The 13,863-nt window shown below is 38.5% G+C and overlaps 4 protein-coding genes across 4 annotated transcripts; 2 read left to right on the plus strand and 2 right to left on the minus strand.

The window, feature by feature from the left end:
* Window positions 1-59: 59 nt before the first annotated feature.
* BRETT_002315 (uncharacterized protein) lies at window positions 60-5,664 on the minus strand (the record flags this gene model as incomplete). The annotated part of the gene is made up of 3 exons (XM_041280845.1): window positions 60-4,148; window positions 4,172-4,908; window positions 4,965-5,664. 3 exons carry the CDS (start codon window positions 5,662-5,664, stop codon window positions 60-62), a joined length of 5,526 nt encoding a protein of 1,841 aa, XP_041138636.1.
* A 532-nt stretch (window positions 5,665-6,196) lies between these two features.
* BRETT_002316 (uncharacterized protein) lies at window positions 6,197-8,034 on the plus strand (the record flags this gene model as incomplete). Its single annotated transcript, XM_041280846.1, has 2 exons — window positions 6,197-6,209; window positions 6,284-8,034. 2 exons carry the CDS (start codon window positions 6,197-6,199, stop codon window positions 8,032-8,034), a joined length of 1,764 nt encoding a protein of 587 aa, XP_041138637.1.
* A 120-nt stretch (window positions 8,035-8,154) lies between these two features.
* Window positions 8,155-11,814, minus strand: BRETT_002317 (uncharacterized protein; the record flags this gene model as incomplete). Its single annotated transcript, XM_041280847.1, has 5 exons — window positions 8,155-8,638; window positions 8,683-8,965; window positions 9,010-9,567; window positions 9,928-10,109; window positions 10,139-11,814. The coding sequence occupies 5 exons, from the start codon at window positions 11,812-11,814 to the stop codon at window positions 8,155-8,157; spliced, it is 3,183 nt and encodes a 1,060-aa protein (XP_041138638.1).
* A 608-nt stretch (window positions 11,815-12,422) lies between these two features.
* IDP1_1 (Isocitrate dehydrogenase [NADP], mitochondrial precursor (Oxalosuccinate decarboxylase)) lies at window positions 12,423-13,802 on the plus strand (the record flags this gene model as incomplete). The annotated part of the gene is made up of 1 exon (XM_041280848.1): window positions 12,423-13,802. The coding sequence occupies one exon, from the start codon at window positions 12,423-12,425 to the stop codon at window positions 13,800-13,802; it is 1,380 nt and encodes a 459-aa protein (XP_041138639.1).
* Window positions 13,803-13,863: the final 61 nt, after the last annotated feature.

Genomic DNA, 13,863 nt, shown 5'->3' on the forward strand with positions numbered 1-13,863 from the left:
ACTAAAAGAAAATAACCAAAATATAGCTCATCAAACGAAACATCGTGCTTGACACATATCTAATCTGTCTTTGGGCGCTTTTCCACGTTAGAGGCATCATCATCAGACTTTCTTTTTGCTGGTTTTGTAGGAAGGGTAACAGCTCGTGGGTCTGGCGTGACAGAAACAGGGACTTTCGAATCCGAACTTTTATTAAATGAACCACTTGATCCAGTATCACGGTGTCCAGATAAAAAGGAAATAGACGATCCCGGAGCAGAAGATCCTGTTACAGACGAGGCGGACATAACAATACTATCAGTATGAGTTTCATTGATGTTGTCCTTAGTTTCAATTTTTTCCAACTTGTGCTTCAAATTTTCGAGCTGCCGCTTTAAAATATTCTCTCTGAATTGTGTTTCCCTTTTCACAGAAGCAGTGACCTCTTTACGCACTTCTGCCTTTTCTTTTTCCAGTTCTTCCTTAATCCTGCTTCTATCAATATCCGAGAATCCAGAATTTTCAGATGACATCTGTTGCCTACTCTTTTCCTCTAATTCCTTTACTTTGGCTTCATACTGTGCATCTAGTTGCGCTGAACGAGCCTTCCATCTTTGCTCGATGACCTCACTAATCCTTGCGTTAGTTGGGGCACGAACACGCTTTTTGTATGCATCCATTTCCTCAAGTAGATGCTGTTTGCTTTCAGTTTCAACTTGCTTCTTAAACGCATCTCTTTCAGCCTCAATTTTCTTCCTATAGTCATCTTTCTCTTGTTCAAGCTTCTTTTTGAAACTATCCAATTCTTTTGCATAAACTTTTCTCTTGAATTCTTCTCTCACATTGTTGGCCGTTGATATGCTATTTTTTGGTTCAGCAGCGAATTTTGCTAAGCGTGCTTGCTTCTTGGTTTCTTCAACCTTCTTAGCTAACTCTTGCTTCACCAAGGTCAGATTTGAATTAAGTTCACCAATCTCCTTGTTCAATCTTGCAATTTCCACTTGATACAACCTTAATTGCTCTTTATCCTTACCAGATTTTGTGCTTTGAAGCTCCGTCACCTTTTGTAGCAATTCATTCTTCTGCTTATTAAGCAGCTCAATCTCTTTCGCCTTAGTGCTCACAGAACCGGAGGTAGTATTGAACTTCACGGATAAATCTTTTAGTTGCATTTGTGCCTTTTCCAATTCAGCACTCTTGGAAACCAAATTTGATTTCAATCCTGCTAATTCCTTTTCAAGAGCTTGAGACCTGGATGACGCAGTAACAAGTTTAGACTCAAGATCTTTTGCTTTTGTAATGAAGCTTTCGAGTTGGGTTCGAAGAGATATGTTATTATCTTTAAAGACCTGTAGCTCGTGTGACTCCTTTTTCATACTTTCAAGGAGGGTTGTATATTTATCGGCTACAGACTCTTTCTCCTTAGCCTCAACTAATTGTGTCTTTAAATTGCTAAGCTCCGAATCTTTTGAGTTTACGCTTGCTCTCAAACGCTTTTCTTCAGCCTTCAAATATTGCAATTGTTGTGACAAGGAATCATTTTCTCTATGCAGATACCCAATTAAACCTTTCATGTCACTCGATTCATCTATTGCATGAATATCCTCGGAAGACTTGCTCTCTAACTGATTCATCAATGTCCGATTCTGAGCATCAAGTTCAGTGATTCTAATTTGGTCTTGCTTAAGCTGCTCTTCTAAGTCACTCTTTTCTTTACCAAACAAAACATTGGTTGATTTCAATGACATTTCAGCCTTCTGCAAGCTAGTTTGAAGCTGAGAAAGTCGGCTTTGCAATGCATCCATCTTTTTTGAAAGATCATCCTTTTCTTCAGACAATTTATGAATTGTCGTACTGCTCCGAGTTGCCTGGTTAGCAGCATCTTTAAGATTCTCTTCCTTTTCTGCAATTTCTTCTTTAGCTGATTTCAATCTGGAATCATAATCATTCTTTATACCATCAAATGATTCGATGATCTTTCCTAACTCCCGAATTTTCTCTTCGCTTTTTTGCTTCTGCTCAGCATACTCTTGAGTCACCTCATCTAAGTGTCCCTGAATTTGAACATTTTCTTCCTGCAGTTTCGTCACTTGCGAGGTTAGACTTTTAATATTTTTTTGAGCTTCTGAAAGTTGTCCTTCTGTCGAGACCTTATATTTATTAAAGGAATCATTCAATGAGTTAAGCTCTTTCTCAGACGAAGCAGCAATTTGCTTATATTGCACAGAATTCTGTGTAGCAAGTTTAGAATCCTCAAGAGCATTATTCAATTCCTGTCTCAAAGCCGCAACCATATCGCGATCCGTTGTATCCGAACCCTCAATGGAGGATAAATTAGCCTTTCTTCTTTCAGTCACTTCGTTATACTTCACCTGCAAAGATTCATAATTTTTGTTTAGTAGCGTTACGGATTGTGACTTGGAATTCAAGGTCTCCTTCAAAACAGACACCTGAGAGACCAACTGATCAATTCTTTCCTGATAACTCTTCGAATCGGCATTTTTAGAATGTAGAATTCGTTTCGTTTCTTCCACGCTTGAGCTCAATTTCTGTCTAACTGTATCCAAATGCTTCTGCAATCTATCAACATCAGCTTGGAGACGCTGAAATCTGCTTTTATATTGCTCTTGTCTTTCACTGTCAAGGGTTTGTAGTTTTATAATCAAAGCATTGGCCTTTGCTTTTTCATCTGTGAGTTTCTCAACCTCATTATGGAGTTTTCCATTAGTGACTTGCCACATTGACTTTGCGGCCTTCATTGTCCTTAGCTGAATCTCTAAAGTGGCTTGATTACTCTTAGCCTGTAACAATTCATTAGTCAACTTACCTGCACGTTCTTCCAACCCCGTTTGCTTTCGTTGTAAGGAGGACATACCAGATTTCAATTGAGAATTCTCAGCTTTTGCAGAGGCCAAAAAGTAGGATGATGTATTATTCTTCTCCTGAAGCAACTGATTAGAAGATTGCATCTTAGCAAGCTTTAAAGAAACATCCGAATTTTGAGACATCAACTGCTGAACCTTGGCGTTTAGCTCAAACACTTTTGTATTGTACTCCTTTTTGAGGGCATTATATTCATTCTCTTTATCAGACAATTTGGCAGTTGCACTCTCAAATCTTTGCTTAAAGATTTTCTCATCCTCCTTTTGAAATGGATTTTGTACGTTACTTTCAATCAATTTTTGCAATATATCCCTGCTATTTGAAGCTGCCGCTAGTTGTGTTTTTGTATTTTGCAACTGTTCCTGCAACTTCAATATTGCCTTCTTCGACTTTATAAGAGCTTGATTTTCAGATTGCTGTAATTCAGCGGAACCAGACTTCTCCTTTGCCTCCAATTCCGACCCCAAATTTCGGGATGCAATTAGGAGCTGCTCATTCTTCGTGATTAATTCCGCAATATCCCTAAATGTCGTAAGACGCTCAGTGATTAGCTTACCTGTGTCCGTGGAATCCTGAATAGTGGGTATGTTACCCACCAAATTAGTTATATATGCCTTATCTTCACCTGTTAAAGCGCCACCATGATCTTTCACGGTAACTTCAGCGAGTAAAACAGCAAGCTGTCTTTGCAAATCAACTTTAAACTGTGATAATTGCCTAACCTGAAGCTGCAATTCGTCAGCCTTTTTGCTAGAAATCGTAAGTTGGGTCCGAAGCATCGACTTCTCCTTTGATAAATTATCCAAAATAACTTCGAACTGCCCTTGTTTCATTTCCAAAGTTGTACACTTCTCCTTATATGATTTCAATAATGGCAACCGACGATCTAACTCCTTGAAAATTAAAGAAAGTTCTTTCTCTGCCTTCTCCTTCGCTCTCCTTTCGCGCACAAGATTTCTTCTTAACTTACTAACTTGAGCAAGAATATCCGTTAATGAATATTCAGAGCCCTTCAAAACCATTCTTGCAGACGTGGAAAGAGTTGTATTCGCAGCTTTCGAAGAAACTTTTGCTTCATCAACTGAACCATCCTCCGACATCGCTTCCAAAATATTTCCATTATTTACAGTACTTTCAATGTTCGTTGTACTCATATCATTGATTGTATCTTCAAGATCTTTAATTCTTGTCTCTCTTTGAGCAAGGTCATCCTTGAAACTCTCAAATTTCGCCTTATATGAAGTCTCATCTTCATCAATTTTGCGGAGAGTTTCATCATAAGCTTTCTGCATCGATTCGATACGCTTACCCTTTCATCATTAGACTCCTGGAGAATAGTTAAAAGCTTTTCTTTCTTGGCCAACTCTTCCTTATATAAACGATCTTGCTGTGCGTTCTGATCAGAGAGCTCTTTGATTTTAAGAGTGTGTTCATCATATTTAGACTGCAAAGCCTGTAAAGCAGTTTCTAACTGCGTTTTTCCAGCAGTAGCTACGGTGCAATTTTGTTCAGCGTTATCAACTCTAGTTCGTAATCCGGTTATTTCAGCTCTCGTAGTTGTTCTCACTGATTGCAATTCATGCGACCTTTTATCTAATTCATCCTCATACCATTTAACGGACTGTTGAGAAAGATCCAATTCCCTTTGAAGCTTAGCTCTATCAAACTTCTCTTGCGTGAGCCGTGACTCATGATGATCGTTTGCATTTTCCATGACGTTGATTTTCGTCCTAAGCTTCTTTTCCACCTGAACTTGCGTTTCAAGCTCCTTGGTCAATTCTGAAATTCGTTCTTGCTTGTCCAATAACATCTGATTTGTTCCCTGCTTGAATTCAGAATAATGTTGTATTTGTTCCTTCAAGTTTGCAATCGTCTCCTTAAAACCCCGAGCTTTATTCTGCTCCACAGTGAGGTTTTTTCTTTCAGAATCCCTTTCATCCTTAGTCGTTAAAAACTTTTGCTGTAAGAGTCGAATTTTGTCTTCACTTTCGTGTATTTTTGCAGTCAATGATTCAACCTTTGAACGTGCCGAATGGGCTAACTGCTCTAATTTCACTTCATAAATTTGGTTTGACGATTTCAGATTTTGAAATTCATTGAACCTGGCAGACATGTTTCGAACAATAGAAGGGGGTAAGGATTGAAATCTCCATTATCTAGCCTATAGAAAGGTGCCATAGCCGGAAGATCATCAGATTGTTCATCTGTGGGAATGCCGACTGAGGTAGCTTTAGAAATACCCGACGAAACAATTTTATTCGCTGTTCCAACATCTAAAGTTGTATTAGAATTCTGTGGACTGACCAATGTATTCTCAGGATCATTAAAGGCATTTTTGTCACCCTTCTGATTAGAAATATCTTCAATTGATATGTTGTCATTATTGGTTGGAACAACGTCCTTGTGAATATCATCTGTCTTGCTATCACATTTTTCACTACTACTCTTCTTCTCTTCTTCAACGGCTGCAACATCCAAATTTTGAGGACTTTCAGATTCTTCGCTAGTGTTATCAATTAGTCCACTTTCCTTCTTACTATCAGTAGAAGAATCAGACAAACCATCAAATTCTTCTTGCTCGCTTGGATTTGTTGAAATTACAGCCTCTGAAGTAGTCTTTTCAATTCCCATCGACTCAGATTGATCATTGACAGGTAAGTTTAATGAGGTCGAGGAATTATTTCCCGAAACTTCCAAATTCTCGACATTACTGTTACCTTTTGCTTCAGGGCCATCATTCTCAGAAGTCTTGAGCTCCTTGGATGACTGCACGGATGAATCTTCACTCAAAGAACCCTCCATTCTAAATGTATTGACGAAACTTAATAATATATACCCAAGAAAAAGAGAAGAAAATCTTTGGAAACAACCGGACTAACCAATCGTAAGAGCAAGGTTAGATAAGTTTATTTATTTACGCCAAATAATGTTTCCAGCTTCTTTTTCTCACTTCTCGGTGTTTCCCTGCTCTTTTTTTTTTTTTTTTATTCCTACCTACACTTCACTGCCAGGAGGCGGGATTTTTCAAGTTTATTACAGAGACAACACATTTGAACAATTTCAAAGCATGTAGAAAATAAGCGCATATACATTACGACGATATAATAATATATGATAACTGGTGCTTCAATTTGTTTGCAATCTTATGTGTTTAATTTATGTAGGAAGTTAATAATTCTGATGAATGCTTTTAGTTTTGGGAACACCCGTACACTAAAATATTACTTATGGTTCATTTATAATTGACGACGCGTGCTCTCTGCCTTCCAAGAGCAAGATGTACAAGCCAATTGCATATTAATTCAAACATATAGATTGTTCAACAACTTTTAAAATGAAAAATGAAAGTAAGCTATTCTTGGGAAATCTGCTTTAACATATTTTTAATGGCACTAACAACGTTCACATTACTTTAAATTAGTTGATAGGTTGTCGGACCTTGAGGATGAAGTCTTGGCCCAGCTTGGGACAATAAGAGCCCTAAAAGAAAAAAAACAACAAGAACAAACAAATTTGGTAAATTCAGATGAAGAGGAAGATCCAAGACAAATTAACGACAATGATCAGCAGACGAAATACTTTGCAAAAAGAACATCCAAAATCTCAAAGAACGAAAAATCATTAAGAAGAAGATTAGATGATGAAAAGGGCAGGAAAGGTTCAACCTTCCTATCATTAGCAATGAGTCTGAGGAAGAAAAAATCTGAAATTGATGATGAGTTATTTGATCAGAAGAAGGTAGAACAAGATCTTTTGTCAAAAAGGTTTTACTCGTTTGAGCTTGGTAGTGATTTTCATCCATTACAACAGAATGTAAACGAAAAAGATAGCTATAGTGGAAAAATACTATCAATTCGATACATTTCCAATCAACTATTGAAAAATTGCCTCAAGGACTGTAAGATAATGAGAATAGAAAATGCCTTTGCGGACATAGTCTCTCCAGATTATAATCCCCCCCTATGCTCTAACTTTGTCATTTTTGGAATAATCGCAAATAAGACAAATGAAGTGACAAAGAGTGTGGGAAGAAAGGCAAAGTACATGAAGGTGACACTCACAAATTTTAGACAGCAGCTTACGCTATCTCTATTTGACAAAGCACTAAAAAGATACTGGAAGCTAAGAGTTGGAGATGTGATTGGGATTCTCAATCCTCAAATTTGGCCATACAAAGCGAAGGGTTTTGGCAACGGGTTTACCATATTTTTGAAAGATAATGCACAATCAATTATTGAAGTTGGCCACAGTAAGGACTTTGGCTTTTGTAAAGCCGTTAAGAAAGACGGATCAAAATGTAAGGTTCCCATTGACATTTCAAAAAGTGTTTACTGCGAATATCATGCCGAGCTTCATTTTAAAAGAGCAGCGTCACAAAGAGTGGAGCTAGGAAGCAATGTTCAAATGTTTAGCCCAAGAAACAGTCACGGTGAAAAGCAAGTTATGCTGATGAACTCGGATTCAAAGAAAGTCGGAAAATGGGATAATCGTGATCAAGTTTTAATTGATTATTCTGCACCAAAGAAAAAGGAAAAAAATCCCGGGTTTTCGACTCCAGAGGCATTCAAAGCATTTTTCAATGAGCACTACACTAATAAGTCTTCTGAAACAAAGGCTGAAAGAGATAAAGCTCAAAGAGATTCTTTTAGAAGAGAGAAGAATTTAAGAAGAAAGCTGGCAAAAGTTAGCGGTGGTGAGAATCTTCGGAATTTAAGAATTGAGAGTAAAGGGGAAAGAAAAAAGAGAATTCAGGTGACTAGAGCAGCATTTTCTCCGTCTACCATGAATCAAATAGGATTTGATCCTACAAGACGAATCTACGAATTTGGTAAAGCATCCAGTGATAATATCAGTGGCGGACGAACAAAGAGGATACTAGAAACTCTTAAAAAAGAAAATAGTTCAACAAGAAAACATTTGAAGCCATCCAAGGAATACTTAGAAGCAAGAAAGAGGAAATGGAGTGCGAATATGAAGGAACTTTATATACCGAAAAGAAAAACCAAGAAGAAAGAAAGCACAAAGTTTGTCAACTTGATTGCTGAAACAGATAGTGATAGTGACTCTGAGAATGACGACTTTATCTTTGAACTGCAGAAACTTGATAATGATGCCGGAAGAAAGTTTTTAGCTCAGAAAAAGAAGCGATCAGAGATAAGAAATAGTTTATGACCGGTCGGTTCGCTATTTGTTGTATTATCTTTGCGAAGCAAAAAGGGAAACATAGAAAAAATACAATTGTATTATTAGGCTATTATAAAAGTATGTAACGTAATAAAACCTGCTTGCTCTTTATGATGATATATCATCATCCTTAAAGGGGGAAACATTAGATGGCTTCTTGCCACAATCTTTGGATATGTCAGACTCATTGCAGAATTGCTTAATTATCTTTCTTAAAAGATTTCTTCTAACAGGCTTCGAAAGAAAGCCAGACATTCCTACCTCAATACACTCATCCTCATTCGACTTATCTGCAAAAGCGGTCAAAGCAACAATCGGATATGTATATCCGAGCTGATGACGAATTATCCGAGTTGCACTTATTCCATCAAGCTTAGGCATCTGTACATCCATCAAAATAAGATCAAACTTTTTACCAGCCTTTTGTGACTGCTTGACAAGATCAATAGCCTCAAATCCATCGCAGGCCAGCGTCACATCGGTATAACCTTCGAGTTTCATCATTCTTTTGACCACTTCCTGATTGACAAGATTATCTTCCGCCACCAGAAAACGTAGATGCGCTTTAACTGGATCATAGCTTTCACTTAGACTAGAATGCGAAGATGAAGCAGAATGCGATGAAACAGTAGAGACAATAGAGCCAGATGCTCCCTATCTGCAGAAATCTTCGACTTTGCTGTTCCCGTGGAAGCTCTGGTAATCAATTCAGGCTTGACAAACGGATTACTGAGCGGATCAAAAAGTAAGTTCTGTCGCCCATTTTTTCCCGAATTATCCGATAACCCAGACTTTTTGACTCCCAGAGAACCTGAACTTTTATCACTACCATCCGTGAACTTAACTCGTTTGGATGGAGGATGCTTTGGGTTGAACACGTCATCGTAAAATTCTGTCTCCTGCTCTTTGGAATAATCAGCTCGCCAACTTGAGGTAATGGAACTGTGAATGTAAAGGTCGAACCCTGTCCCACGACAGAGTTGAGTATTAATGTTCCATGCATAAGCTTGGCAAACTGCTTGCAGATCGAAAGGCCTAAACCAGTACCACCATGTGAACGGGAAAGTGTCTGATCACCCTGCACAAATGCTTCAAATATCTTTTCTTGCAGAGATTTTTCAATACCCGTTCCAGTATCACTAACAGAAAAGCGCACAACCCAATATTTTTTAACATCTTTAAACTCATGACATTCATGAAGGCGATGATTGTCACTATCGCTGGTATCTTCAATATTTAGGAAGTCGCCATCCTCCTCATCAAAGTAGCTTTTGGACACACTATAATTATAAGCATCTGCTAGTTGATTGTGATATTCCTCGGAACTTAGGGTATTTAAAGTCCATTCACTCTTTGAAGATTTCATAGAATCACCAGAATCAGATAACCTCCGACGAAGAGATTCAGGATGGAAGGGTGGATTTATTTCAGGTGCGTCGTGTACACCTTTAATGTAGACCTTGCCATAGTTTTCCTCCTTGGATCTTTTTTCATCATAATACCGAGTACTTTGATGACAACCTTTACAGTGCCATTCTTAGGTGTAAATTTCAGCGAATTACTAACCAAATTCATTACAATCTGAATAATCCTGTTCGAATCACCCAACATGATCATCTTTCTCGAAAGATCAGGCTTCAGTTGAACAATAAGATTACATCCTGATCAGTTGCTGTCTTACCAAAAATGGATTCAATCTGAGAAGCAACTTCTAAAAGCACAAAATTCCTTCGTTGTAATTTGGTCTTATCCAATTGATTTTTTGAAAACGTTAAAAGCTGGGTCAAGATATGCAACAAAAGTTCTCCACTTCTAAATATTAAGTCCAATGAAGAACGTATCTTTTTTTATCTTTTTCAGCCATAGCAACAGAAGTCATACCCAAAATTCCATTCAACGGCGTGCGCAGCTCATGCGAAATGTTAGCAATAAAGACAGTCTTGGCTTCATTAGCAGCTTCGGCCTGCTGCCTAGCCGCATCAGCCTGGATTTTAGCGATTTCTAACTCCTTAGTTCTAGCACGCACTCTATCTTCTAAATGAGAATATTGCTTGTCAAGTTTTCTGTCATAGTGTTGAATGCTTCAGTTAACTCAGTTAACTCATCGTAAAATATCCCATGTATGGGAACAATTGCAGGCAATGGTGTAGATGTTGCATTATTCTCTGCATCAGTGGATGCTTCAGTAACAGAATAAGATTCGAGATAACCCTCACTATCATGCCTAGATCGTCCTTGAATAGATGATCTTAGTGAGCCTGAAGTATTGCCAGGCACTGATGATGGTGCCAAAATCGCTTTTTTTCGGACGGCAGTTTGGCTAGCTTCAGACTCATGTGCATCTTGTGAAGTTGAAGTCACAATAATATTGCAGGGAGAAGGTGATAAATGTGATCCCTGGAAGACAGGGGGCCATGAATGTTCCCTTTGAAGCTTTTTTTCTTTTCTAGAACGTGATTTAAAATGCAAAGATGCTCGCTTGGAATGTAGACTGTGGTGGTGATGGCGATAATGCCTATTAGAACGCAACCCTCGCCTCTCAGTAATAGTTTCAGCAGCCTTTTGAAGTCGCCTTATAGGTCTCACACCATAATAGGCCAAAATAAATGTTATAAAAAGCATAAGAGCCGAAATACCTATGCACACACCAACCATCATTTTGGTTAGCTTCATTATTGGTTCCATAAATTTCGAATCTAGTTGCTCTAAAGTCACTCCCCATTTACCATAAGTAAAGTCTATTAAGGCGTAACCAACAGAAACTCCTTGTCCAATAGGATTCTTTACATTTAAAGTGTAGCCTATGGATTTATCCTCTCCAAACATATCCTCCACTGGCTCATACGAATCGAGGTCATAAACCGTATCTATACTAACCAAATCATTCGGTTGAAACACATAACTAAAACCACTAACATCGGAAGAATTATTTATGGGAAAATCGGGCTTCACGAATTCAACACTCTGCCCATCAGAGGAAGATGTATTATCACTAGCAAAATTTAAAACTGTGATATTCATTATTAATGTCATATAACCTGCAAGTGAGCGCTCCTGAATTAAAAAGGTTGAATTTGTATTGATGGCAAGTGAAAATGATGCAAAATATGAACTTCCCGACTGAACTGGACCCCAGATAAACCCGCCCTCTTTAAGTAAAATGTCAGGAGGGTTTTGAGGAATTTCACTAAGGATGTATAGAGACTCGATTTCAGAATTATTAAGCCCAGTATTCGGACCCGTAACAGTAGCAACAGAATCGAAACTAGTATCATAAAGTCGCACGCCATTAAACATTGTTGTAGTTTCTAAAAACTGATCTATTGTGGTCTCAGCAGTGTCGATCAAAGATGACGAAGCATTACCCGCTTTTCTGTATACCAAAGCTGATTGAATACTTTCCTTGGAACTGAGAAGAAGTGCCTGATAGTAATAATAATTAAACCCTTGTTCCATCTGTGCAGCCTTAAGTTGAGCTGCAACCTCGAGATTCGAGGCTCTAGTACGTTTTAATACTGTACTGAAGTAGACACCCGTCGCTATAGCCAAAGTAAGAAGCGAGAATAACGAGACGAATAGCACTAAGGCTATCAGCTGTGTACGAATAGATATATGCAATCTATGCTTTGGTGTCAGTGAACTCCTAAACTTTTGAATAAGGCCGACATTGTTGATTTCATTGGGCTCCTCTTTATTAGATAAGACATTTTCCTGATTGTGAACTTGGTCACCTGAAGAGCTATTCTTTTTTTCTTCGAGAACATACATGCTCTGGAGAAATTGAAAGAAAGACTATTGTATGAGGAGAAAATAACAACAACAGGACAACAAGATATTTTATGTCGTATATCAATGGTTATCTCTTCACTATATTTAGACACCTTCAAGACAAAATCTTCCTATAATTGAGATTAGAGTCTATTTTGACTGTGCATTTAATTTTTTTAAGCCTCATATCTGCCGGATATAGACGCGTCGATAAATTAAAATAATGCGTCTATGAGAATACCACTTTTCCGTCCATGGACTCCGATACTCGGAGTAAAAATATTTCTTCCGAGATTCCTTAATGACCATACGCGGCAGTGCCAACCGGTGTGTACGGTAATTGTTCGCTCGAGACAGTATGCGGGGCTGACAAAATTTAGTCACACAGAGAGAGTACTAAATTGCAAATTGAAAAAAATTCACAGTCATGGCGGATCCCAAAATTGCAAATTCTGAACTACATATATATGAACAGAGATCCCGTTAGCCAATTCTGCTTTTTGTGCTCAAATAGTCATCTTGTCAACATTCCTCCCTCCTCCTTATTTTTCATTCTCTTTTTGTGTTTCCGTACTAGTGTTTGAAGCTTATTCATTCGAAGTTAGGTCATGCTTTCCTCAATCCAGCGCATAGCCATAAAGTCTAGGCATGTCAGGCCTATGACTTATCAAGCGATAAAGACTGTCATTCCAGGTGGACAACTTAATAAGTCGCGCTGCTTTTCTACTAGCAGATTTAATCTCGATAAAATTAAAGTTAAGAGTCCTGTTGTGGAATTAGATGGAGATGAGATGACCAGAATAATTTGGAGTATAATTAAGAAGAAGTTGATTCTTCCGTACCTGGATATCGACTTAAAGTACTATGACTTAAGCATCAAGTCACGTGATGCTACTAAGGATCAGATAACCACGGACGCAGCAAAGGCCATTAAAAAATACGGTGTTGGAATAAAATGTGCAACGATAACACCAGACGAAGCTCGTGTGAAAGAGTTTGGCCTTCAAAAAATGTGGAAATCGCCCAATGGAACAATCAGAAATATTTTGGGTGGAACTGTTTTCAGGGAGCCAATTGTGATAGGCTCTGGACCGGATAAAGCACCGGGTGATATTGAGATCCCAAGATTAGTTCCTGGCTGGACCAAACCTATAGTTATAGGTAGACATGCCCATGGTGACCAGTACAAGGCCACAGACTTTATCGTTCCGGGAGCTGGAAAAGTGGAAATTAAGTACACTCCAAAGGACGGAGGTGACGAAAAAACGTACGAGGTTTATAATTACGAGGGACCCGGGGTTGCTATGGCAATGTACAATACGGATGAATCTATTCGGGGATTTGCACACGCTTGCTTTAAGATGGCTTTGCAGAGAAATATTCCTATGATTCTATCCACAAAGAATACAATTCTAAAGAAGTATGATGGACGCTTTAAGGATATTTTCCAGGAGATCTTTGATAAGGAGTACAAGACCGAGTTTGAGGCAAAGGGATTAACTTATCAGCATCGGCTAATAGATGATACAGTTGCACAGATGATGAAGTCACAGGGTGGCTTTTTGATGGCTTTAAAGAACTATGATGGTGATGTTCAGTCTGATATTGTGGCGCAGGGATTCGGCTCACTTGGACTGATGTCATCCGTTCTTATGACCCCTGATGGCAAGGCTTTTGAATCAGAGGCAGCTCATGGAACAGTTACCAGACATTATAGACGTTATCAGAAGGGTGAAGAGACTTCAACAAACTCTATTGCATCTATCTTTGCATGGACTCGGGGATTGGCTCAGAGGGGTCTGCTGGACGGAAGCTCTAATGTTGTTGATTTTGCAAATACGTTGGAGAAGTGTACTCTTGACACAGTTTCCAAAGATCACATAATGACAAAGGACCTTGCACTTCTTGTTCATCAAAAGAATTATGCTACCACAGAAGGATTTTTGGATGCTGTTGCTTCGAACCTAGCAAGAAAGGTGAAAGTTTGAATGATAATAATTTTATTGACTTGTATAACCAGCTACTGATAGGCATGGCGTCAAACAACTT

This window comes from Brettanomyces bruxellensis, chromosome 9 (assembly GCF_011074885.1).
Source record: "Brettanomyces bruxellensis chromosome 9, complete sequence".
NCBI classification, from domain to species: Eukaryota; Fungi; Ascomycota; class Pichiomycetes; order Pichiales; family Pichiaceae; genus Brettanomyces; species Brettanomyces bruxellensis.